We start from the raw sequence: 27,087 nt of genomic DNA, 5'->3' as shown, positions 1-27,087 counted from the left end.
TCACCATTTAACCTGAACCGCAGTAAGAATATGGATTTTTGAGATGCAGGTACATTATTTAAGTAATCACTGTACAATAGCATAATTGCAACAGCTCACTGACATTATATATAGAACAGATGCTAATCCGGGTCACAAGTGTTTCTATCCAACTCTATGATATTTAAATGAACAGGATGTTTTATACTATAATTGACTTAACAAAGTAATATAGGTTATGTTAACTTGGTAGCACCTATAGATTGCTGTTCTATATAAGATAAAAGTTAATATAAGTTGAGGTTAAAAAAAAAGACAAATAGTAAACTTAGTTCCAGTGTTTCTATGTAATAGGCTAAATAATCTTGATACTGATATTTTATTTGTGTAGTTGGCTATGTAGCTTGGTTCTGGCGTCATATATTATATTAGAATATATGCTGTTTGTATGTAGTACTCTTGCTTGTGGTAAAGTATCCATTTTATTTTTGGTTCTGGTAATATATCTGACTCAAGACAATTGGGGAGGCTTCTTTATAGCCCAGGGCCCATGATCATAAATGTATAATTAAACACTACGTTACAAACATAAGATGGCCCACAAGATGGCCTTGAAATTCCTAGTGGTAGCCCTGCTACAAATATATTGGGCAGACGCAGAAAGGGAAGCACTCAGTGTTGTAAGTGGGATGCTGTAGGGGAGTAATCAGGAGCCTTATCAGAGGAGGGAATGAAATCCTATTGTAACCACAACATCAAAAAGAGGTGCTACCTTCTCTGGAGATCATGAGAATAGTCACAGAGCAGAGAAAAGTTAAATAGAGGAGATTTGGTTGGTAGGAATGGTTGTCATGTGTCTTGAGAATATGGGATCTAGGAGAGTCTGACGTCCATCTGAGTAAGAGAGAAGTAATAGGTTTGGACTTCGACACCAGGGTTAGACTCCAAATATACTTGAAGAAAAATCGGGTACTAAAACATTTTTATGCCATGTGCTAAAAAGGACCTTTGTGATGCTGCTGTATGTGAATGTTTCTTAAAATTTGCCATCTGTTTATTTTCCTAAACGGTAGATTGTTCACCGCACATTATTTCTTTGGTTGTTAGACCTCCCCTTAATATACCATCTTTTTACAAACTACAAGAAATCTTCAAAAATCCAGGAACATTTATTGAATCGCATGCATGACATGGAACAGCTGTTACAAAAGCCAGACCACGTGTGTGTCACCAGGATTGTGATGTGACCGGCCACATGGCTGTGCCTGCGTTCTCAGTCACCATCTATAACACGAGCGTTGTCCGATAACTGACACAGGAGACTTACAGAGGACATTGATGTTTATTTATACATGCTGCAGGTCCTTCATAATACAGTAATGATTTATCACAAGCATTGACAAGCAAATATTAACAGGTAAAGGTATGTCACCAGAAGAGGGAGGCAAACAGGTTATCTAGCACAAATAAAATCTTAGCACTCTAAGGAATAAGGGAAAGCACGAATGATCCAGCGTATGAGACAACACACCAGTATTAATACTGTGGAAATGAGAATTCCTTTCAATATAAAAATATGGTTCTTGAATTTACTGAACCTACCCTAATGCATAATGTCCTGCAATAAAAACCGGATAGATTCATACTGAAGCTGGCAGGAATCAGAAATACATATAATGCCTATGCCATTATTTCCTGGCCAAGCACAGTTCTTATCAGCAGATGGTTACTTTGTTTAGATATTACAAGTTAGGTACAGATAGAGCAAAATGCAATACAAAAAATGTATAGATACAGTATTCAGTATAATCCAGTAAGTGATATCACTGTATTCTTGCAGTCAGCTGTACATTAGTGTGGACCGCACCACTTTGCTACTCTTGTGCTGTTCCTCAACAAGTCCTTTCTCATTCTGCAGAACAAGCAGCAGAGAGAACTGCAGAAAAGATCTTTAACTTAGTCCAAGATTCATATATACACCTGAAAACAAGACAAAACATGAGCAAAAAAGGTATAGCAAGCCATAGCCATTGAAACAGAATTGACATATCTGCAGAAGGCTGTATTACCCGGATGTGCTGGAAACAGCCAGGAAATATTAAGGCAGTTATGGCAGTTGGTGTGAATAAAACCAGCAACGTGTGCCTGCCGTGCTACGGCATCGGGGAAAGGAGGAGGGGGTGAGCGCCGCTCACCCCCGCCCCTCTCTGTAGAGAATCATGGGACATGTCCTATCTTCCTCCGAGCTACAGAACGGTGCCACACGTACCGCTCCCATACGGCGCCGTGCACCCATTGCCGCCTATGGGGGACGTATATACTCCGTATATACGTCGGCTAGGAAACAGGAGAGTGATCTCGGCACTAATCCGCAGGTTTAAAGGAAGAGACATGAGTTGTGGAGTCTTCTTTATTGAATGTTATAGAGTAACATGGAACACGTATCCAGAGAGAACAACACATGGACCTTCGCGTTTCAGCTATTCAACCTTAATCATGGTCTATATTCTGTGGCAAACAAACACTATTTAAACAGCTTAAAGGGGTATTCTCATCTGGGCATTCACATTCAGTTTCATTAATCTGCCATATATAAACAATTCTTCAATTAGATGTTATTAAAAAAATGTTCCTGTGTGAAGATAATTTCCCATAAATGTAGTCATATGGTCCCTTAGAAACAAGACTGACTCCTTGGGTACGGCCATCTCTGCTGGAGGGATTGCACAAAGCAACAAAAAGCTTTTGTATATGAAATGTCTGTCCCCCAGCCGTCCTGTGGTAATGATTGCTGAATCCAGGAGGTCAGGCAGGGCTCAATAGCGCATGTGTGGCCACTGCTCTCAGAGTGTGAGGTGGTCGTATCCGAGGACGAATCTCATTTCTAAAGGACAACATGGCTACATTTATGAGAAATTACCTTCACACAGGAACATTTTATTTACCAACATCCAATTGAAGAAACGTTTACATATGGCAAATGAAATTAATTAAATGTAAATGCCCAGATGGGAATACCCCTTTAAGACTGAATAGCTGAAACGCGTAGGTCCATGTGTTGTTCTCTCTGGATACGTGTTCCATGTTACTCTTTTACATTCAATAAAGAAGACTCCACAACTCACGTCTCTTCTGTTAAACCTGCAGATTAGTGCCGAGATCACTCTGCTGTTTCCTATCCATTGATGTGTTCAAGCCTCCACATGGACCTGCGAGCACCTACATACGTTTCAAGGGAACCTACCACCACGATTCTACCTATAAAAGGTTGAACAGGTGATAGGTGGATGTATGGGACGTGAGGATAACCCTTTTTAGAGCTAATCCTCACGTCCTGGCTATCTTTTAGAAAACTTTATTAGGCTAATATGTAAATTTTGTTAAGCGGCTACTTGGTTGTGGAGTAACCGGACATGAGGCTACACGTCGCAGCTACCGCCACACATGGGCAGAACACCGCCTATCGGACAAGGGTGCGCAGCTCCTCATAGCTGCGCGTCAAAGATGTGAGGGTAGGAGGAGAAAAGAGGCTACTGGGGCAGGGAGTAGCCGCGACGTGTAGCCTCATGTCCGGCTACTCCACGCCCCAGTGGCTGCTTAAAGGAAACCTACCATTTAGAATGGTAGGGGTAAGCTGTAAGTACCGAGCACCAGCTCAGGGTGAGCTGGTGCCGGTACTTACTTTCGTTAGTGTTATAAACCGCGGTATCGCGGTTTTAACACTTTTTAAACTTTAGAGCAGAAGGGGCTTCGGCGCTGCACAACATCTCCGCTATTTCCTATGGAGGCGTGCGCACGCAGCGCCGAAGCGTCTTCTGCTCTAAAGTTTAAAAAAAGTGTAAAAACCGCGATACCGCGGTTTATAACACTAACGAAAGTAAGTACCGGCACCAGCTCACCCTGAGCTGGTACTCGGTACTTACAGCTTACCCCTACCGTTCTAAATGGTAGGTTTCCTTTAACAAAATTTACATATTAGCCTAATAAAGTTTTCTAAAAGATAGCCAAGACGTGAAGATTAGCTCTAAAAAGGATTATCCTCACGTCCCATACATCCACCCGCCATCGGTTCTACCTTCATAGATAGAATTGTGGTGGTAGGTTCCCTTTAAGGATAGAGCGGCTGAAAGGGTGAGCTGGACGCGCACGTAGTACATTACTTTGCTTTTTGTATGTACGTCCCCATATGGCAGTGCGAATGTAGTCTTGCATGAGACGTATATACAGTCGCAAATTTGTGACCGGATATACGTCCCCCATAGGAGTCTATGGCGTCCTGGCTCAGTAAGGTGAGGACAAAGTGTGCCATGGCCACAAAAAAAAGATAGAGCATGCTCAATTTTCAGCCGCAAGAACGGCCGAGTGGCTCCATTTTCTATGGGGAAAGGAGGGGTGAGCAGCGCTCACCTTTCCTCCACTCCAGCGCGCCTGACCTATGCATGCTGCCATGCGGTGTATATTTAATAAGAAATATTTACTGCAATTTTCACTTTGTCCACTATGCTTCATAATTGACTAACACTTGCTTATTCTGTAGCGATATCTGTAAAGCAGTTACCTAAATTACATCATAGAGCGGACAACAGACCAAAAGAAAATGTCTTTGTAGAAAGCACCATTATTGCCTTATTATTGTGGAAATTGATGTCACAGGGCATTTACACCTCTCCATAGACCTCAGTGTGTTGGCTCCAAAATCATTGCTGCCTATGGCTATGAGGCTGTTTATATAGTAGATGATTTGATGGTGGTTCTGTACCTCTGGTTTACAAAAGCAAATGCCCTCAAGAAATATATAAAACTTAGCATTTAATTAAATCAAATTAAAAAGTGGTCTCAGCATGTACATGAACAAACAAACAAACATAATTGTAATGTATGTTGAACCTAGTCGGGGACAGTCAACATAAACCAGGACAGTTTATCATGAAAAGATGCATAGTGGCCCGCCTCCCGTAATATCTATGGACCGATGTCCATTTCAGACTCAAGCTTAGTTCCGCAACCAAACTTTTCCCCTCAGGAGTGTACTCTTACCGGTACACGAAATGCGTAGGGAATTGATCTTTTCATGCATCCTCTAGTTTGAGGGCATAATAGCCGCATTTAGGGGCAGACTGGGGACCGCCCTTGTAAGGGCCGGGAGCTTTACATCTGCCATTGTACATGCTTTAAGCACTTGTATGCCCTCAAACACTATGCATCTGTCCAGGATAAACTGTCCTGGTTTATGTTGACTGTCCCCGACTAGGTTCAACATACATTACAATTATGTTTGTTCGTTCATGTACATGCGGAGACAACTTTTTAATTTGAATTAAATGCTAAGTTTTATATATTTCTTGAGGGCATTTGCTTTTGTAAACTTGACTACTATTTGTGCCTGCTCAAAAGACTGGTTCCCTGTGATTGACCAATCATTTAGTGTGGACTGGTTACTGCTTGGTACTGTACCTCAGACAAGATAGTAGCCTCAGTAATGAAAATGGAAGAAAAATCTACAATTCATAAATAAAAATTGGTGACACATTCCCTTTACGGTGACCAATCAGCTCTATACACGGATATTGGGCCAGAATTAACAAAAGTGTTTTAAAAGGTAGTGAACCAGTTTTCACAGATCACTCAGACTATAGTTTATGAGAATCCATTAAAAACAGGTGCCAAACTGATGTAAATCAGCCACAAAAGTCTGAAGAAAACATCTATGTTTCACCACCTATCATTGGCTCTTTTGTAGACCGTGTCCAATTTTGTGGACTGACAACACTGGGGGAACAGGACTCCTTTTTTAAACCAATGATTTCTAAAGATTAGAACAAATCATATTTTCCATCTGGTACATTTTACCTTGAGTCTTTGAGAACAAATTCTAGCAGCCACATTCTTGAGCACTTTGGGCTTGTGCGCGCCGTGGTGATCTCAGCTGTCGCAAAGCAGCGTCTCCATATTGAATACCTGATCCCATTCTTTCAGGATCAAGCTCACCTTATAAGAAATAATCACACATGAAATCCTTATATGCAGCAAACACATCACATTATTGCATAGCAAAGTGTTGCATTTACATGTTGCCTGTACCATTTGCTCAGCTACATGTGAGGAGAGGTGTAACACGTGGGGAGCTACCCGTGTGAGAGGAGGTGAAACCATGGGAGGCTATCCGGGTAAGGAGAGGTGTAACACATGGGGGTTACTTGTGTAAGAAGAGTTGTAAACATGGCAGGCTACCTGGGTGAAGAAAGGTGTAATTTTATTTTAAAGGTGTTAAAACATAAAAAACCTCTATAATTTATATGACAGAACTGGCCCAGAGAATAAAGGGGATGTGAAATTTGGACTTCACCGTAAAATCCATAAATACAAATTAAAATTTGGAAACTTTTTCCTGCTTCCCAGTACATTGCAATTGGTTTCATTATTACCGGATTCAATCTTGTTTAGTATTTTCCTAGCACATTGTACAAATGCTTCCTCTACGTTCTCTCCTGTAAGTGCACTTGTCTCCAAAAACATCAGTTCTGAAAAAAGAAGAGAAACACATGAATCAGAGTAAAGACTGGGAAAGGCTATATACATTTTCCATATCCTTGCCCTAATAATAATTTGGATGAAAAGTACAATGACAGCCTCCATAATCCTGCGAAGACTGGTTGTAGAAGAAAATCTCCAATGAAATGGATTTTCATGCCAAAGTCATAGGGCCAATGGGTAGCACTGACAAATATGCTCAGGTGTGTCCTGAATTATCATCTCCAGGATGTTCATGATCCATGTAACGCTACTGTTATCCAGCCACCTATTCACCCCTACAGGCAATGGGTAGGAATTTAAAGGGCCAATGTTACTCGATTCTACACCATTCATCTACTTGCATCCTCAGGTAAGGAAAAAAATGCCCTCTTACACAATATCTCTCCCATTTACCTATTCACACAACATTGGTGGAGAATTATTTTGCCTGAGATAAGTCACTTATAGAGGCTGAAGGAGCAGATGCTCAGAGGCAGTTAATTACCTCGTTGGAAATGCAAGCTGCAGATTACAATCCAGTTCCTATTTCTTAAAATCAGAAAACATGAACGCAGGGAGTCATTGTACTGTAGTGATTTTCTTCACAGCCTTCAAATATATTAAACTAATATACTGATATTTACCGTTTTCCTGTGCAAATCGAGAAGCTTCCAAAAATGTAACTTCACGATCAGCATCCAAGTCTTTTTTGTTCCCACAGAGGATTATAACGATGTTCTGACTAGCCAGCATTCGGGCATCTGTAAGCCAGTTGGTGAGGGCATTGTACGTTTCTCGACTGTATTGGAAAAAGAAAAGTTATGTCTTAAAGGTGAAATGAGATTAACCTGCTAATATTATCAATTTCAGGCTATATAGAGCACCATTAATTCCATGATGTTCACATACATTACATAAACAATAGAACAATTAAGTAAAACACATACAAAATTAGATGGAACTGGCACAAGTGGAAGAAGGACCCCATCCTTGGGGGCTCACTATCTATATAGTGTGATCTAAAAACCTTTATATGCAGAAACCTTTGCACCTCTGCAGAATAATCTGGAAAGAAGGATACCTGTTGGCCATCTATGGTTAGGCCTTCCATATCTCTGGCTTTGCGCAGCAGAATGTCCCGGCCACAGTAGTGTAACACTTTAACCAACACTGATCCTGGTGCATTTCCTGGCCAGAGTGGTCTGGTGGGGAGCCTATGAGCTCTTTCCACCGCAAAGAGTGGGTGAGTAAGATTGTCCCTGCCAAATTTCTCAAACTGCCAGGCCTCAAAGAATTCAGTGGGTTGAGCGCCCTCTACCTTCTCAGGCTCTCATAATAGGCTGACATTATTTCATCGTAGACAAAGTTTATTTTCCAGATGATGCCATCATATACTGGCCATAAAAGAAACATTAACTAAATAGGTGTTAGTACTGGCAGTGCTTCTTTAGGCAAATACATTTTTGCTGAAGAATTCAGGGGTTAAGGACCACATAATGGTTATTTAGTGTTGCATTTATCACAATTGTAAAAGCTGAATGTAAATGATGGAGAAGAACAGTTATAAAATAGTTTATGATTAAAGGAAACCTACCAGTTAGAATGGTAGGGGTAAGCGCCGAAGCGTCTCCTGCTCTAAAGTTTAAAAAGTGTTAAAACCGCGATACCGCAGTTTATAACACTAACGAAAGTAAGTACCGGCACCAGCTCACCCTGAGCTGGTGCTCGGTACTTACAGCTTACCCCTGCCATTCTAAATGGTAGGTTTCCTTTAATCTTAATTGACTACATCATTGCCATAAAATACATAGATTTACATAGATACACTTGTAGGAACATTTGGACAGTGTACTGGATCTCACAGAGGTGCACATCTTGATATAAAATGAAAATACAACAAAGGGTTCTTTTTTACCTGGCTAAGAGCCCAACAAAATGATTTAAGATATTACCTTGTGATGTCATAAACAAGTAAAGCCCCAGCAGCTCCTCTGTAATAGCTTCGTGTAACAGACCTATCAAACAAAAACTGAATTTAGGGAACATCTATATTGTGTGGCTGCATCTCATGTTATAGGTGGCACTCCAAACCCTCCTGTGGCACCTAAACAACCTCCCCAACACAAAGTACGCCAGATAGGACTTCAGGCATCTTCCAGCAGTCCAAGGAAGTCCAGGACATTACAAGCTAAATGCCATTTTAAATTATGACATCCTTGTCTGCCTGGGACTGTAGGAGGAGGGTGAAGGTGTGGACAGAGCTGCATTATTGGAGGTCCTGCAATTCTTCCTGTTCAGGGGACCCAGGATGAAATCTCAATTGCCCCTCCTCCTTTCTACTGTATTGGTGTCCCTAGGGAGGGGATACAAAGGAAAGCTCTGAGCATCAAGTTACTCCTTAAAATGTCATGTTGGCACTTTGCTATAAATAAGTGGGTTTTCATTGTAGTTTGGGCACCACATACAACAGTTGTAAACTATGTGGTCCAGTCTAGGCATCAATTCCTTTAGTATTTTACTGTTGCCCCATATGCCACCTGGATCTGTCAAAAGAACACCTCCTTCTATAATAGAGCGAGGGCCTTACAGAAGTGATATGATAATAGCACTGCCATTCAGGGGTTTTATGAATAATATAGTATATATAGAAACTTGCTGGTAAAGGTGTTTGATATGAGTAGGCTTCCTAGACTGCATTTTCATAGAAATCCGTTTTGTAAGCGGTAACATGAAATCAAAAAAGCAAATCCATTGCTTCTCTCTCTCTGTTGGCTCTTAGAAAACTGTCTGAAGACCAAAGCTGTTGCCAAGTAGAACTAAAAGGTAGACCCTGCCCCACCACCTCTAGCGGAAGTAATAACAATAAATGAAAACTGCCTGTATGAAAAAAAACATTGCCCACTGCTTGCATAGGATACCCAACTTTTTAAACAACCGGGACATATGGCTCAGTTCTTCATACAACACTATTAATGTCTAACTGTAAAATTCCCAGATTAATTAGATCTTACTCTTGTATATTCAATGAAGTCGCTATTATATATATATATATATATATATATATATATATATATATATATATATATATATATATATATATATATATATTTTACAAGATTCCTTATGTTTCCTTACAATAGAGGGCAGCAGCATATCCCACTCTCTGCTCATATAGTGGAAAACTTCCTCCATTTTTGTAATTGTAGCTCCACACAAAAAAAAGATATTGTCCCAGTGACAAATGTATTTTCAAAATTTTGGGCTGTAATGGGACCAAAGATTATCAATAAAACTTAGTTACAGATACTTTACAGCTGATGATTGCAGCCTGGGACTAAAGTAATAGCATTCAGAGATCTTTACCAAGAGTCATAGTGGGCAGAGAGGTCCGTCTGTAACTAGGGGTCGTCTGTAAGTGTCCTTAGGTAGGGGACCGCCTGTACAGTTGCATCCATCACCTATGCCCTATGCTGCACATACACTGGGCTCCCCAGCAGGATGATATAGTGCAGACTGCTACACTTTTTCCATTCAACAATTGGATGGGAAGAATTCTGATCCAAAAGAGGAAAAAAAAAAAAAAAAAAGAAAAAAAAAAGAGGCCTCCATCTGCCAGTCTAAATTTGTGGAGAAATTTTGAACACAGTCTAAGCAGCTCCTAGCCACATGAAATGTTTTACATTTTGATGGGTCACATAAAAAAAAAAGTATGATAAATAGAATGATACAAGTATTAGTACCTAAATCTCTCTTGTCCTGCGGTATCCCAGATTTGTAGCTTCACATATTTACCACCAACATTTATGATCTTGGAGCCAAATTCTACTCCTATAGTGTGATTGGAATCTTCTTTAACTAAAAACAAAATGAAAAGCATCCTATAGACAAAATGATCAGCCATAAGTCATCATGAATATGAACCTCCGGGCACCACATCTATAAATCTACACAGTACCCAGGTGCCCTAGAGAAGTATACAGGACAGTATGTAGGACAATCCCCTCATTGCTGGATTTTTTTACTCCACTTTACCAACAAGACCAGACACAAGGACACAGGTAACATGATGTAACATATACAAGCAAGTTAGATACATACCCCAGGGGGATTGCAAGTACAGGCACCACACATGAACACAACCAATGTAACAGGACAGAGGTTATGTATGGACTTACATTTCTTCTCTATAAACTGGTGCAGGAGGCAGGATTTTCCAGTACCAGCATTTCCAATAACCAGGAATTTGAAAAGAAAATCTGAAATGTAGGAAAAGCAGAGTTATTTATGAGAGACTTGTCACAACAAGCCAACATTGTAGGTACAAGATAATCGTGTAGGGAACCGGTCACTAAGAGACTACTGTCCATGTGCTTCAGCAGGTCCTACTGCATCATTGGAGACCTGCTATATTACACTACCGTATATATTCCACAGAACTGCTTCCTTATAGGAAAAATACTCAAAACACTGCACAACCTATAAATAAATATCTTCACAAGTTTTTTTTAGAAAGTTGTTACAGGGAAAGTAGAAGGCAAAATGTCAGATAAAAAGGAACCTGTCTTTATGATTAGGGCCAATAAGCTGTCAGCAGACATTTATGACGGTAAGAAGACCACAATGATGTCCTTCTATATTCTGGGAGATTCCGCATTACAGAGAAATATAGCATTGAAAAATGTAACATAAGGCAAGTATATCATCACAAGCTTTCTTCAGCCGCTGCCCCAGACATGTCAGGATATAGGGCATTATCTAAGCCAGAAGGGGACACACCGACATGACTCTTCACTGGCCCATGACTCCTTACAGGTCATGTGAATTCAAGACAAAGATTATTTCTGTTTAAAGGAAATCTACCATTTGCTGTGAATGCTGTTGCTACACTGATGCAGAAACATAACTTGTTTAATCCCTGAACTTCAGGACATTGGTAAAGCTGGGTGCCGTACATAAACACATTACTTCCATATTCATAGGAGCTGCCTGAACTGTCCAGACAGCACTAATCAACCTTAGCTGAATGACTCATACACAGCAGCTTGGGAATGGTGCAGCGATTGATTACTTCTCCCTATCAGGGACAACACAGTGATGACGTATTCACAGCTTGTGCTGGGCACAAGGCTGGAGCAGTGCATAATTAGGGTAAGAGGAGATGCACTGGGGGAGCGACAGAGCCTCATTATCATAATTTTATAATAGTTTTTTTCAGTAAAACCACTCAGTTCAGTGATTAAACAAGATATGTTTCTGCATCAGTGTAGCTACAGCATTTTCAAGGCATGTTTGGTTCATAATGCATATAGTGACCCTGGCACTATACTGAACAGCAGGGTGGTAGTGGATTTTGGGTCCAAATCCTCCAGTCAATTTCTACTTTAAAAGGGACACCAGCTTTTACCAGTCCCCACCTGATAGGGTATGAAATAGCCAAACATTCCTTCTTTAATGTAAAAACAGGTCAGTTTATCTATAAAAAATATAGCTTCCAAAGTCATGTGCAAATGAGCTGAGAACAGTCTTTTAGAGGCTGCAAGAGAAACATCACTTTAGATGCCCCTATTTTGGGTTCTCTAGTACCTAAAACCATGTCTTTGCTATCATATCCAAGTTACACAGCTCATCAAGCTTGGTCTGATTTATATAATGAGGAGGGCTTTACAGAGATGGGCTTTGCTGCATATCGCAGTGAAGACCCATTGCTAACACCCGTGGTCGCGGGTCGCACTGATCGCGGGTGTTAACCTCTTCTTTGCCGCCGGCAAAGTCACGGGCCACACATAAAACGTGGCGCGCCATGTTTCCTCCTATCGTCCCTCCCCTGAACATCATCAAGGGGGACGGGGGGCAGCGACGATCGGTTGCCATGACAGCCTCGAGTCTTCGTCTGACCCAAGGCTGAATGGTTTCTGCATATTTATTACAATGAGCCAGTGGCTCATTGTAACGTATACTGTGCAGAAATACCATATACTGCCATACAGTAGTACAGGCGGTCCCCTACTTAAGGACACCCGACTTACAGACAACCCATAGTTACAGACGGACCCCTCTGACCTCTGGTGAAGCTCTCTGGATGTTTTACTATAGTCCCAGACTGCAATGATCAGCTGTAAGGTGTCTGTAGTGAAGCTTTATTGATAATTCTTGGTCCCATTACAGCAAAAATTTTGAAACTATAATTGTCACTGGGGCAAAAGAAAAATAAAATTGTCTAGAACTTCCATTATAAAATATACAGTTTCGACTTACATAAAAATTCAACTTAAGAACAAACCTCCGGACCCTATCTTGTACGTAACCCGGGGACTGCCTGTATTGCAGTATATGGTAGGAATGATCTGACTATCTAGGGTTAACATACCCTAGAGCAGTGATGGCTAACCTATGGCACTGGTGCCAGAGGTGGCACTCGGAGCCCTTTCTGTGGGCACTCAGGCCACCACCAGAGATGACTCCAGGTATCTTCCTGCAGTCCCAGACAGCCCAGGACTTGCTGTGCACAGAGGTATTTTAAAGTGACAGCTTTACCTGGGACTATTTCCTGCTTTATTGGTGTCCTCAGAGTGCTGGTATCAATGAAAGCTGTGACAAAAAGGGAGTATAAATCACAAATTAAATTTCTGTGTTGGCACTTTGCGATAAATAAGCGGGTCTTTGTTGTAGTTTGGGCACTCAGTCTCTAAAAGGTTCGCCATCACTGCCCTAGAGGGTCTAAGAAATAGTGAAAAAAAAGTTTAAAAAATTTATAAAATATTAAAAATTGAAATCATCCCCCTTTCCCTAGAACTGGTATAAAATAAAATAAACAGTAAAAATCACAAACACATTAGATATCGCCGCGTCCCAAAATGCCCGATCTATCAAAATATAAAAACGGTTACGGCTGGCGGTGACCTCTGAGACGGGAAATGGTGCCTCAAATGTCTGAAATGTGACTTTTACACCTTTTTACATGACAAAAAAAATGTAATGAAAAGTGATCAAAATGTCGCACAGACCTCAAAATGGTAGCAATGAAAATGTCGGTTCATTTCACAAAAAATTACCTCTCCCGCAGCTCTGTACACCAAAGTATGAAAAAGTTATTAGTGTCAGAAGATGGCAAATTTTTTTTCCTTTTTCGTACATATTCGTTTAATTTTTGAAAATGTATTAAAACGCAATAAAACCTGTATAAATTTGGTATCACCGCAATTGTACTGAACCAAAGAATAAAGTAGACGTGTTATTTGGACGCAGAGTGAAAGTCGTAAAAACTGAGCCCACAAGAACGTGACGCACATGTGGGTTTTTTTTCAATTTTTCCATTTTTGGAATTTTTTTCCCCGCTTCCCAGTACACGGCATGTTATAATAAATAACATCACGGGAAAGTAAAATTTGTTACACACAAAATAAGCCCTCACACAGGTGTGTACACGGTAAAATGAAAACCTGTGTCCTTAAGGGGTTTTCCCACAAAGGAAAGTTAAGCCCTATCCCATGGAGCTGTGAGCAGACTCTGTGCACTCTGTAGGATGTTTTTTTACATGTCTGTGCACTGATAAATAGGAAGGACCTGTAGCATGCAGATGAGAGCTTAAAAGGGTTGTCCGAGAGTTGTCAAAAAAAAAAAAAAACTAAAAGGTGGCCGGAGGGGGCTGCTTCAAAAAATAAAGATCCACTTACCATTCAGCTTTCGGCCGGACCCGACAGCCTACCGGCCCCCATACACAATGCTGTGAATAGGGATGGATAGGCGTGGCCAGCCAGAGCTGGCCGGAAGCCGAATCCAGCACAGCTCCGGAGGCCGTGTTTGTTTACATGGCGCATGGGCTGGAGCGACGGAAGCGCGGGACACCGGAGGGTGCCAGAAGGTAAGTAGATTTTTATTTTTTTAACCCCTTAACGACTTGGCCTTTTTTTTCACTTCCATTTTTCACGCTCGACCTTCAAAAATCTATAACTTTTTTATTTTTCCACATAAAGAGCTGTGTTATGGCTTATTTTCTGCGTAACAAATTGCACTTCATAGTGACGGTATTTAATATTCCATGGCGTATACTGGGAAGCGGGGAAAAAAATTCCAACTGCAGTGAAAATGGTGAAAAACCACATTTGCGACGTTTTCTTGTGGGCCTGGATTTTACAGCTTTTACTGTGCGCTCCAAATGACAGGTCTACTTTATTCTTTGGGTTGGTATGATCACGTGGATACCAAATTTGTATAGGTTTTATAATGTTTTCATACATTTACAAAAATGAAAACCTCCAGTACAATTTTTTTTTTCATTTTGCCATCTTCTGGCGCCAATAACTTTTTCATACTTTGATGTACGCAGCTGTCATTTTTTTGCAAATTTCATTGCTATAATTTTTGGGACTGTGCAACCTTTTGATCACTTTTTATTAATTTTTATATATTTTTCAAAATGGCTAAAAAATGCCATTTTCGACTTTGGACACTATTTTCTGTTACGGGGTTAAACACAGTGAAAAACCGTTATTATATTTTGATAGATCGGACATTTTCGGATGCGGCGATACCTAATGTGTTTATGATTTTTACTGCTAGCACCGATCGCGGGTGTTACCGGTAAGCCTTTGCTGCAATATGCGAGCCCTCTCCATGCACCGGGACCCGGCGCGCGCCGTACTAGTGTCGGGAAGGGGTTAAGCAGCCCCCTACGGCCACCTTTAGCTTTTTCACAACTCTCAGACAACCCCTTTAGATGTTATACCAAGTAAATTCCTCAGACAAACTATTTTTTATGACATTCTCCATTAAACAAGCGTTCCATGTGTACACATTGTTTGTTCAGCTAAGGCTACATTCACACACATGTATGGGGGACGTATATACGGCCGACGTATATACGGCCGATATACGTCCCCCATACACTCCTATGGGCTCACGGCCCTGTACACGTGCACCGTACCGCTCCGTAGCACGGGAAAAGATAGGACGCGCTGTATCTCCCTATGGAGAGGGGCGGGGGTGAGCAGTGCTCATCCCCTGCTCCTCTCCGCAGCGCCGATGTATGCCCCTCGTACTACGGCATACATCGTGTGAATGTACATTAAAGCTGGATTATCCCATGACAGTTTGGAGAAGGTACGAAACACAGGAGACAGACTTGTAAAACACACCTCAAAATCTGCAAGGTGTGGACACGGCCTGGATAGGAAACAAGGAGTAAATCTAGAGGCCATGAGCCATGTCCTAGGCCCCTAGGGGCTCTGGCTGTATCCTCTGCTCACCTGGTCAGCATTGTCGAAAAATGGTAACTGTGCTAATGCTTGTGGTCCGCAGCCAACAGGCGAGACACCCTACACCTACAGGGACAAGGATAATGAAGCCCCTGTAGTAGGTTGGGAATATTCAGCTACAGTGACTACAATCTGCTAGACCTGATGACCTGATCTGATAGGGATCTCAACATCCACTGCTAAATGTCTAATGGCCTGTGGTTTCATCTGACCAGCAGAGACTGATCCATGGATGTCAGATTCCAGCTGCTCCGCATTGATCTGTGTCTGCAGAGATGGCAGATGATAAGGGGCTACTAATACATAGAGGAGACACTACTATACTCAAGGCATAGTGATAATTGCCGTATATACTCAAGTATAAGCCACAAAAAAAAAAAAAACTGGGAAAACTTAAAGGGGTATTCCTTTAGGGGTATGTCTGATACAAAAACCCATAATTATATAAATAAAGGAATAAAAAAACTCAATGTCATTAGTCCCAAAATGGAGCTTAAATAGTTTGATTTTATGGTCTCTCTAAAGTACGTAGAGTTATCACCAAGATGGCTGTTATCTACAACTACAAGTCCCATGATCCTTTAGTTGTCAGTAACTACTCCTCCCTCTTATACTCTGCTCCCAGTGATGATGTAACAGACTGCCCTACTCTGTTACCATAGTAATGATGTGTGTAACTGCTATCACTGCACATTACCTCACTGAGATGACGTCTCACCACAACACTGGTCACACTGGACGCACTGCAACCAACCGACTACAGCTAAACATAGTGATGATCACATGACCCTGCCCAGGCAGGTACAGGACATGTGATGTGGACATGTGACCAGCGGCCATCTTCTGTCCTGTGTCTTCTCCGCACGGAGGAAATTATCCAACTGAGTAAAGGGCCAGTAGCATTTTAATTCTCCATTACAGTGTATGACAACAGCATTTTCAGCTAAAGGGAGCAAAATTTTACATAACAACTAACTACATATTAGCTTATATTTTAAGGACCCATTTGTATATGAATTATGCCGATTCCTGGAATATCCCATTAAGACTCGGTGGGAAATGCAGTAACTACATTTTAATAAAATGTCATCAATAAAATGTCCAGCAAAGCATAATTTTAATAATTAAATGTCCAGCAGAGCTCTCCTTAACCCCTTAAGGACCAGGCCCTTTTTCGTTTTTGCGTTTTTATTTTTCACTCCCCACCTTCAAAAATCTATAACTTTTTTATTTTTCCGTGTACAGAGCTATGTGATGGCTTATTTTCTGCGTAAGAAATTGCACTTCGTAGTGATGGTATTAAATATTCCATGCCGTGTACTGGGAAGCGGGAAAAAAATTCTAAATGCAGTGAAAATGATGAAAAAACACATTTGCGCCATTTCTTGTGGGCTTGGTTTTTACAGCTTACACTGTGCGCCCCAAATGACAGGTCTATTTCATTCATTAGGTCAATACGATCACGGGGATACCAAATTTGTATAGGTTTTATAATGTTTTCATACATTTACAAAAATTAAAACCTCCTGTACAGAAAAAAAATTCTTCATTTTGCCGTGTTCTTGCGCTAATAACTTTTTCATACTTCGGTGTATGGAGCTGTGAGTGGTGTCATTTTTTGCGACTTCTGATGACGTTTTCAATGCTTCTATTTTTAGGACTGTGCGACCTTTTGATCACTTTTTATAGAATTTTTTCTATTTTTCAAAATGGCAAAAAAATGCCATTTGCGACTTCGGGCGCTATTTTCCGCTACGGGGTTAAACGCAGTGAAAAACGGTTATTATATTTTGATAGATCGGGCATTTTCAGACGCGGCGATACCTAATGTGTTTATGATTTTTACGGTTTATTTATATTTATATCAGTTCTAGGGAAAGGGGGGTGATTTGAATTTTTATGTTTTTTTAATATAATTTTTTTTTTTTTACTTTTTTTTATTTTTTTTTTTCACTATTTTTCAGACTCCCTAGGGTACTTTAACCCTAGGTTGTCTGATTGATCCTACCATATACTGCCATACTACAGTATGGCAGTATATGGGGATTTTGCATACCATCTATTACAATGTGCAGATCGCACATTGTAATAGATGGCCTAAAACATGATAGCCTCGGATCATTGTGTGATCCGAGGCTGTCATGGCAACGGATCGCCGCTCCCCGGTGACGTCACGGGGAGTGACGATCGGAGCCAAGATGGCGGCGCCCACGCGCCGCCGGCTCTTTAATGCCGCCGGCAGCTTTGCCGGCGGCGATCAAAGGGTTAACACCCGCGATCGGTGCAAGCACCGATCGCGGGTGTTAGCGACGGGCATTTGCTTCATTATGAAGCAAATGCCCGGTGAGTATGAAGAGGGCTCAGCCCGTGAGCCCTCTTCATACTCCCCCATGCGCAGTAAGACGTAAGGGTACGTCTTATTGCGCTATGGGGTTAAAGATTAAAGGGGGCGCTGCTGGAAATTTTAAGACAAAATGTCCAGCAAAACCCTGCATTGTAAAATAATAAACTTAGGCCCCTTCCACACTTGCGTTGCAGATAACGTCAGAGTTTGATCAGGGTGCGATCAGGGTTTGGTCAGTGAAAAACGCACATTTTGCATCAGAGTGCAATCAGTTTTCAGTCAGAGTTTGTTCAGTGTCTCAGTTTTTCACGCACGTTTTCAATGCAATTTCAATGCGTTTTTCAGGCGCAGATAATGCACGTGAAATGGACTCAGGACTGAGCTCTATCTTTTCTATGGCAATTGATGCGTGAAAAACGCATTGCACTTGCATGCGTCTCAGAGTGCAATGCGTTTTTGATGCATCTCCATAGACTTGTATGGTGCGTTTTTCATGCGCGTGACTTGCAAAAGTAGAGCATGTCGAGATTTAAATGCGAGTTAAAAAAAAACGCACGTGTGTGCGTAAAAAAAAAATGCAAGTCTGAAAAGACCCATTGGTTACAATGGGTCAGAGTGCAATGCAAGTTCTGCGCGTCAAAAGCACGCGCAGAAAACGCGCGTGAAAGACGCAAGTGTGAAAGGGGCCTTAGTAGTCACCTCTGGCGCTCAGCCCTGGCGTCCTCTTCTCCCTGCATCTTCTGGATTCCCATCAGTGCGGGCAGAGGCAAGTTTATGCTGGCTGTGCACACATTATGACGTGGCATGTCACCACCTGATGATGTCACGTCACGTCATAAACGTGCCTCTGCCCGCACTGGTGGGAAGCAAAGTACTGTAATTCTTTATTAGAATGACAGGTATGCAATGCTTCAAGTAAGATTGTACTGTTATTTTTATGATTGTTAGTGTGTAATCTCTAGAGCCCTGCAGCTATAAGTGTGCATGTTCTATCCATAGGATAGCGAAGCAAGACAATTCCTTAGTGAGACTCTCTAGGTTAGCCAATTAACCCCTTAAGGACGGAGGGTTTTTCGGCTCATTTCTCGCTCTCCAACTTCAAAAATCCATAACTTTTTCATTTTTCCGAGTACAGACCTGTGTGAGGGCTTATTTTGTGCGTAACAAATTTTATTTTCCCGTAATGTTACTTATTTTAACATGCCCTGTACTGCGAAGCTGAAAAAAAATTCCAAATGTGGAAAAATTGAAAAAAAACTGCACGTGCGTCACGTTCTTGTGGGCTCAGTTTTTACGACTTTCACTCTTCGCTCCAAATAACACGCCTACTTTATTCTTTGGTTCGGTTGCCATCTTCTGACGCTAATAACTTTTTCATACTTTGGCGCACGGAAATGTGTGAGGGGTCATTTTTTGCGAAAAAAAAAGTCGCATTTCGGACATTTGGGCGCCATTTTCCGCCTCGGAGGTCACCGCCGCCCGTAACCGTTTTTATATTTTCATAGATCGGGCATTTTGGGAAGCGGCGATACCTAATATGTTTGTGATTTTTACTGTTTATTATGTTTTATATCAGTTCTAGGGAAAGGGGGTGATTTGAATTTTTAATATTTTATTAATTTTTTTTATTTTTTAAACTTTTTTTTTTCACTATCTTTTAGACCAGGGGTCTCAAACTCAATTTACCTGGGGGCCGCTGGAGGTAGATTCTGGGTAAGGCTGGGCCGCATCAAGTTTTCCACACAAAATGCGCTTACAAAATATCATTATTCAGATTCAAATGTCATGGCGTCTCCCAGCGCAAGGAAAGCCCCATGCTGGGAGACGTGTTCTCTCTATGAACGCGTCCTGTGCACCGAGGGGTCCCAAGCTCCTACCGCACTGAGCCCAGGACACTCCATCCCCCCCTCCCCCCCGGTACTTGCCTCCCATCGAAGAAGATGAAGTCGCCGCTCTGACCTGCACCAAGTGCGTTCAGAGCGGCGACTTCATCTTCTTCAAATACCGGAGGGAAGGGGATTCACCGGTTACGGGCCTTTTCCTGTTTTTTCATGTCCATTTTTCACTCCCCACCTTCAAAAATCTATAACTTTTTTATTTTTACACGTAAAGAGCTGTGTGACGGCTTGTTTTCTGCATAACAAATTGCACTTCATAGTGATGGTATTTAATATTCCATGCCATGTACTTGGAAGCGGGAAAAAAATTCCAAATGCAATGAAAATGATGAAAAAAACGCATTTGCGCCATTTTCTTGTGGGCTTGGATATTACGTCTTTCACTGAGCGCCCCAAATGACATGTCTACTTTATTCTTTGGGTCGGTACGATTAAGGGGATACCAAATTTGTTATAGGTTTATAATGTTTTTTACAAAAATTAAAACCTCCTGTACAAAAATTATTTTTTTGATTTTGCCAACTTCTGGCGCTAATAACTTTTTCATACTATGGTGCACGGAGCTGTGGGTGGTGTCATTTTTTGCGAAATTTGATAATATTTTCAATGATATCATTTTTAGGACTGTACGACCTTTTGATCACTTTTTATAGATTTTTTATATTTTTCAAAACGGCAAAAAAGTGCCATTTTCGACTTTGGGCGCTATTTTCCGTTACGGGGTTAAACACATTGAAAAAACGTTATCATATTTTGATAGATCGGGCATTTTCGGACGCGGCGATACCTGATGTGTTTATGATTTTTACTGTTTATTTATATTTATGTCAGTTCTAGGGAAAGGGGGGTGATTTGAAATTTTAGGTTTTTTTATTATCTTTTTTTTTTTTTAACTTTTTTGTATTTTTATTTATACTATTTTTCAGACTCCCTAGGGTACTTTAACCCTAGGTTGTCTGATCGATCCTATCATATACTGCCATACTACAGTATGGCAATATATGGGGATTTTCCTCCTCATTCATTACAATGTGCTATCAGCACATTGTAATGAAGGGGTTAAAACGAAATAGCCTCGGGTCTTCGGAAGACCCGAGGCTACCATGGAGACGGATCGCCGCCCCCCGATGACGTCACGGGGAGCGGCGATCCCAGGCAAGATGGCGGCGCCCAAGATGGCAGCTTTGCCGGCAGCCATCGCTGTGAAAACACCCGCGATCGGTACTAGCACCGATCGCGGGTGTTACCGGTAAGCCTTTGCTGCAATATGCAGCAAAGACTTACCGGCTATGGAGAGGGCTCGGCCCGTGAGCCCTCTCCATGCAGCGCGACCTGCCCTCTCCATGCAGGTGGGGGCCGCAAAATATTGTCCCGCGGGCCGCAGTTGGCCCGCGGGCCGCGAGTTTGAGACCCCTGTTTTAGACCATCTAGGGTACATTAACCCTAGATGGTCAGATCGCTGCTACCATATACTGCAATACTTATGTATTGCAATATATGGCATTTTTGCAGCACATTCATTACAATGAGCCACTGGCTCATTGTAACGAATCTGCAGATGCCAGATAGCCTCGTGTCAAAAGAAGACCCGAGGCTACCATGGCAACCGATCGCCGCCCCCCCCCCCCCAATGACGTTCGGGGGCGTGGCGATCGAAAAAAATATGCCGCCGGCAACGGGGGGGGGGGGGGGGGGGGTTGGGGGGTTAATAACCGAGATCGGGTTTTATGCATTATGCGAAAAACCCCCACCTTTGTATGAAGAGGACTCAGCCCATGAGCCCTCTTCATACATCCCTTATACCTCTGCGCCGTAGAGCTACGGCGCAGAGCGTTAAGGGGTTAAAGGAGCATTCCAGTCAAAGCCTTATTCATTGAATGTCTGCAGCAGGGCCTGAACTGAGGAGCCTGACTCATTTTTTAAATTGAATTTCTAGAACCATGCTCCTCCTTTCAGGTCCTGCACAAGTTATAATGCAGGCTTTTGGAGACTTACAGTCACCAATTCCACAGGGGGTTTATGGGTAATATGCAAATACGACTTCCAGGATAGGACGAAGAAAACATTGCCTCTTCACTTTGTTTTCCTTGCCCCATCATGGAAGACTTATTTGCATATTTACCCAAATCACCCAGTTCAGCAAAAATGTAAGTCTCCACAGGCCTGCAGAGGCTTAAAGGAAATCAACCACTTTCATACTATTCTTTTAAGCAGAGCTCGCTTACATTTCAGGGTCTTCATGCTGATCAAGGTTCATTAGCCCCACAACGGAGCCATGGCTGAGAAATCACAGTGTGCAAGTGGTTAATTTCCATCATAAGCAGTTTTCTAATCATAAGCCTCTCACTCAGATAAACCAGTTCCCTCCACTGTACTGACAAGATGCAAAGACATCGAAACAGTGCTGTGTACAGCTGGGAATCTGTTCTTTCTGGAATAGATACACTTGTTTGACTTTAATCCCACATTATGTCATTAGGCTCCCTGAAAGTCATGCTTGAAGTTAAGGGAACTGCCTTACAAACTAGTAAAGAGGCATGGTTTTCAGTATCCCGTCCTGGGAAACATATTTGCTCATTTCCCATGTTCTATCCAGTCTTATAGTATGACCTAATAATATAATTTTACTCTGTGTGAGAAATGATTCTATAGTCTGGTGGAAAATAAAACATGCTCTAGTATTACCCCGTGTGTAGGGTACTCTCACACACATAAAATTGTGTTTTCCAGTCTACAGAGAAACAGACCATCTTCATATACTGATATACTTTTGTTTGGTCTCTTACCCTTCAATCCCACACCAAGGTTGTGGGCTATGAAGCTTCCGCTGCTTTTAATAACATCATCTGTATGACTACGTCTCAACTATTAAAGGTACCGTCTCCTATTTTATTATTAAAAAGCTTCAGTGAAAAAGATTGATTTGTTCATATGTTTTTCTGCTGAAACATAATAACGAGCCTTTGGCGAGTGATGTTGAATCTACAGCACTGTATACAATTTTATTAAATTAACTAATTATGTACGAAATATTTTCTTCCTACAATGAGGGGAAAAAAAGCAAGGCTGTTTGAAAGAGAAACCGGATCACGTGCTCGCTGCGCACAATCAACTCACTCCTCTTGTTGCTGTTTTCATTGGCCTAATGAAGACACCAATCCAGGGTCAAGCGAGTAATAATAATAGCCTTCAACAAAATAATCGTGCTTTCAACAAAATTGATTCATTTTGTGCAAGTCTTCAAACAGCCACAATTTTCCTCCGCATTTTAGGCTCATATAGCTACTGGGTACATCCCAGTCCAGGGGTCAGATGCAGCAACCTACCAAATCTGTCTCCAAGCTATACCCCACTCCCAATCTACTAACATACACATCATATGCACCAAGCTCACCCGTCCCTCTATACACTTTTTACATACTCTCAGTTCATATTTTCTTCCTCTCAAACATGCTACACACTAGTGATTCCCAACCTTGCTGTAACCCGGGTGCCGTTCCCCCCTCCATGGTCCCCTGGGGGGAAAAAAATGTGCGCATCTGCAATTATCCTTTACTGAACTACAACCTCTACAATGCCATCTGCACTGTAGCCCCCTGTAGTACCGCTTCCTTATAGTTCTCCTTTTCCCGTAGCCACCTCCTTACACAGGTCCCTTTTCTGTAGCAACCACTTTAGAATGCCCCCCTTTCTGTGGTTTGTCTTTAGAGAAGGGGGCCTTATAATAACCCCCCCCCCCCCCCAAAAAAAAACAAAAAACAAAAAAAACACATACTTATATGGCCCCCCTGGTCTATAACTCTTTCCATCTCTAACATTGTTGCTGTGAAAAAGAAATGATAAAATTACACATATACTCCCCTTTCTCTGCTCCCCTAAAGCGGCAGAAGTCCAAAAAAACTTCCCAAGAAAGAAAAGAAAGAAGTCCTGAAATTCACCTTACCTCGCTCTACTGAAGCAGCAGCAGTGTGAACACAGTCTTAGGGTATCTGCACAAATTGGGGAAGATTTATCATAGAAAACTGGCGCTGAATCACTGATGGATCACCTGAGGATCTGCAGTGCAGCAGCTCCATTGCAGTAAATGTACCGCAGCAGTTTAGTGTATGGAATCTATGAGAATCCTATACACACATTGCTGAAAGAATCCACATTTATGATTCATGACCAGCAGCATGGTGCCTAAATCCAGCTTTGCAATCCAAAGGTTGAGCTCCAGCCCCCTACCACGGAAAAAGCGCAGGATAAAACACATCGGAAACAAAGTGATTTCAGTAATGACCAAGGAAATACCAATGTATCACTCTACATGTACAGGTACCCGGATAAATGGGTTGTCTGGTGGATGGAAAACATGATTGCTTTCTTCCAAACACAGTCCCACATCGGGCACTGCAGCTCAGCTGTATAGAAAAAAATACAATACCACACGCTGCCCATGGTCAAGAGAGGAGCTGTTTTTGGAAGAAAGCAGTCATATTTTTCAACCTTTGGACAACTCCTTTAAGCCACCCATACACATCTTACCCAACCCAACAAGTACCATGAATGGAAACAAATACGCTGCAAGAAAAAAAAAAAACGATAAAGCCCTTACTCGTCTCCAATGACATTTCCACGACGGGAGGTCATAAAACACACAGCAGAAACAATATACAAACGTACTGCAAGGTAATGTAAAATAGGCTGAAATGTTAGAAATACACAAACTCTGTATTTTTATCCATTCACACTTTACAGTAGTTGGGTTAGTTCCCATTTCATGTAGCCCTACCTGCACACAAGCCATAAAGGATCAGAGGACCACTGATTGACACCTATGAGGTCTGCTCACACACCACTAACAGCTGAAAAGACCTGTTCTGAGTTTTATGGGCAAGCCGTGGGCATGACTGAAATGAATGCATCCGTGTGCCGTCCGTCAACAGATAACACATGGACAAAAACAACAGCTGCATCCATAGAGGGGACTACATGAAATCACAGATTAATAACCTATATGGGAAAATCACTATTTTTCATGAACAGTTAAGGGTTTGGGAAAGAAAAAAAACTTCCCTCTCAAAACACAACTTTGACGACACACAATTCCAACACAATGATTTAAAAAAATCATCGTGAACCAAAAGGATTCCCGAGACCGGGGAACACAATGGGCTGTATAAAAACCTGCAGCACAAAGTGGCAATTGATGCTAGGGGTCTCCTCCTCTTTGTAATGGAAGGATGAAAGCCACCAAGAGGCTACTACACCTATAAAACCTGCAGATAAGCTGCAGCACAGAAAACGTTAAGTCCTTTCCCTATATAGGTCATACTCCCTACTGAAGCCATGTACACAGATCTCAATAAGGAAACCTGGAGTTTGACATCAGTTTCCTACATGACAGAAAAATAATTTTCTTCTGCAACAGATTTAAAAAAAAAAAAAACATTCTAGCATATTCCTACAGCTATCTCAACCTGTAAAAATCCTAAGGTCTGTTGTAGGCCAAGAAAATGAATAAAGAAAATAAATAACTCTGAAAAATGTTTTTTGTTTTATAGGAGAGTATTGCAGAGTCTTTACTTTTTAGTGGCTTGGAATTTGCATGCATGAGCTATAAACGGGTTATGTGATAAATAAAGGTGACATCACTGGCCGGGGAAGTGGAGTCCAGTCACAGCTAAGGATATGTGACAAAGGGGCAATGCTTGGCAGAGGCTGCAGCGGTCACATGATCTCACCAGTGCAGCCTACGATTAATAATAATTCATTTATTTATATAGCGCACACAGATTACGCAGCGCTGCACAGAGCTTGTCAAATCAGTCCCTGTCCCCAATGGGGCTCACAATCTAATCCACCTACCAGTATGTTTTGGAGTGTGGGAGGAAACCAGAAGACACGGCAGAAACCCAAACAAACACAGAGAGAACATACAAACTCTTTGCATGTATACAAAGAGAGAGGCAGGACTAAAGACACAGGAGTATTTCTTTATTTTCCTAGTCTCCTGAATTCCGTCCATGACGTATTGATCCTATATAGGAGTATCCTGGGTCTAGCTCTGTTTATAACATAAGCTCCTCCTACAATAACAGGGTCACCTCAGGGTCTGTTATGTTGTATTTGTCTACAGAGGCTGATCTTATGGCTGTCCATTTATCATCTATATAGATGGACCTTGTATGACCCGGGTACTGCTGTATAGGGTCATCAGTGGTCTAGGGCAGGACCGGACCACCACAGGTACAGCAGAAGACCTCCTCAGACTGGTACATGGGATGATAACATCACACTCCTTGGTGCGGGCCCACACGGGTCATACCAGGACCACCAGGGCAGCGCAATAGCGGGCAATGTACGGAGCTGGCAGCACATTCCGCACATGTCGCCACTTCCCCTGTGTAGTAACGGAGAGATAAATGGCCGCTGCCCCACACAAACACCTGCCCCGGCCGCGCACTGCACCTATCACCACAGCCCAGGCCCCGCCTCCATACCGTACGTTTCTGACATGGCTGTCTGCGACATTCTGCAATCACCGCTCGGGTTCTGTGTGCGCAGTCAGTGCGGTGCCGGTACTGCCCGGGAGATCACTGGGTCATGGACCTGCGCCGCTCCCCACACACCAGTCCGCGCATTATTCCGCCTACTTCCCAGCTGACAGCACTGCGCCTGCGCACTGCAATGCCGCTCTCACGTCCGGCTCCGACCCTCACAGACGCTTCAAAACAATGCGCACGTGTACGGTGCGGCGTCACATGTCTCTGCGTCTTACGTGCCCCGTGTGAATGAGGGTGTCAGAGGAATTTATTTCCCTATAAATCCCTAATAATTGTTGCAGACTTTAGTTACCTTTCGCTTTATCAGGACGGTGTGTATTTTATTTTATAATGATCTCTAATAATGTATAGTATACAGTAGTGGATAATAATATTGGGGGGCCAAAGCTTTTTAGGGGGCCCAAACTAGCCACCAAATGTTATGCTGAGAAGTGCCTTCACCAATGAAATCCATGTTCATGCTCTCAATACACATGTCCATAAGAGCCATTCCAGGACCTCCAAAGTGGTCCAAAAAGATTGAAGTCAGGAAGTAACAGTTCTCACATAGA

General features: G+C 42.0%; 1 protein-coding gene across 2 annotated transcripts; it reads right to left on the bottom strand.

Moving 5' to 3' along the window:
* Positions 1 to 1,302: 1,302 nt before the first annotated feature.
* RAB4A (RAB4A, member RAS oncogene family) lies at positions 1,303 to 26,724 on the bottom strand. 2 transcript variants are annotated; one of them, XM_072141259.1, is made up of 8 exons: positions 26,479 to 26,724; positions 10,668 to 10,748; positions 10,233 to 10,370; positions 8,445 to 8,507; positions 7,137 to 7,291; positions 6,405 to 6,500; positions 5,830 to 5,967; positions 1,303 to 1,959 (listed from the first exon to the last, which is right to left on the bottom strand). In XM_072141259.1, the coding sequence occupies exons 1-7, from the start codon at positions 26,502 to 26,504 to the stop codon at positions 5,852 to 5,854; spliced, it is 675 nt and encodes a 224-aa protein (XP_071997360.1). In that variant the 5' UTR covers positions 26,505 to 26,724; the 3' UTR covers positions 1,303 to 1,959; positions 5,830 to 5,851. The 2 variants fall into 2 exon arrangements, with proteins under 2 accessions (XP_071997360.1, XP_071997361.1); XM_072141260.1 differs by having other exon boundaries at positions 10,233 to 10,347; positions 26,474 to 26,715.
* Positions 26,725 to 27,087: the final 363 nt, after the last annotated feature.

Source organism: Engystomops pustulosus, chromosome 3, assembly GCF_040894005.1.
Source record: "Engystomops pustulosus chromosome 3, aEngPut4.maternal, whole genome shotgun sequence".
Taxonomy (NCBI): domain Eukaryota; kingdom Metazoa; phylum Chordata; class Amphibia; order Anura; family Leptodactylidae; genus Engystomops; species Engystomops pustulosus.
This window is presented reverse-complemented; position numbering and strand designations above follow the sequence as displayed.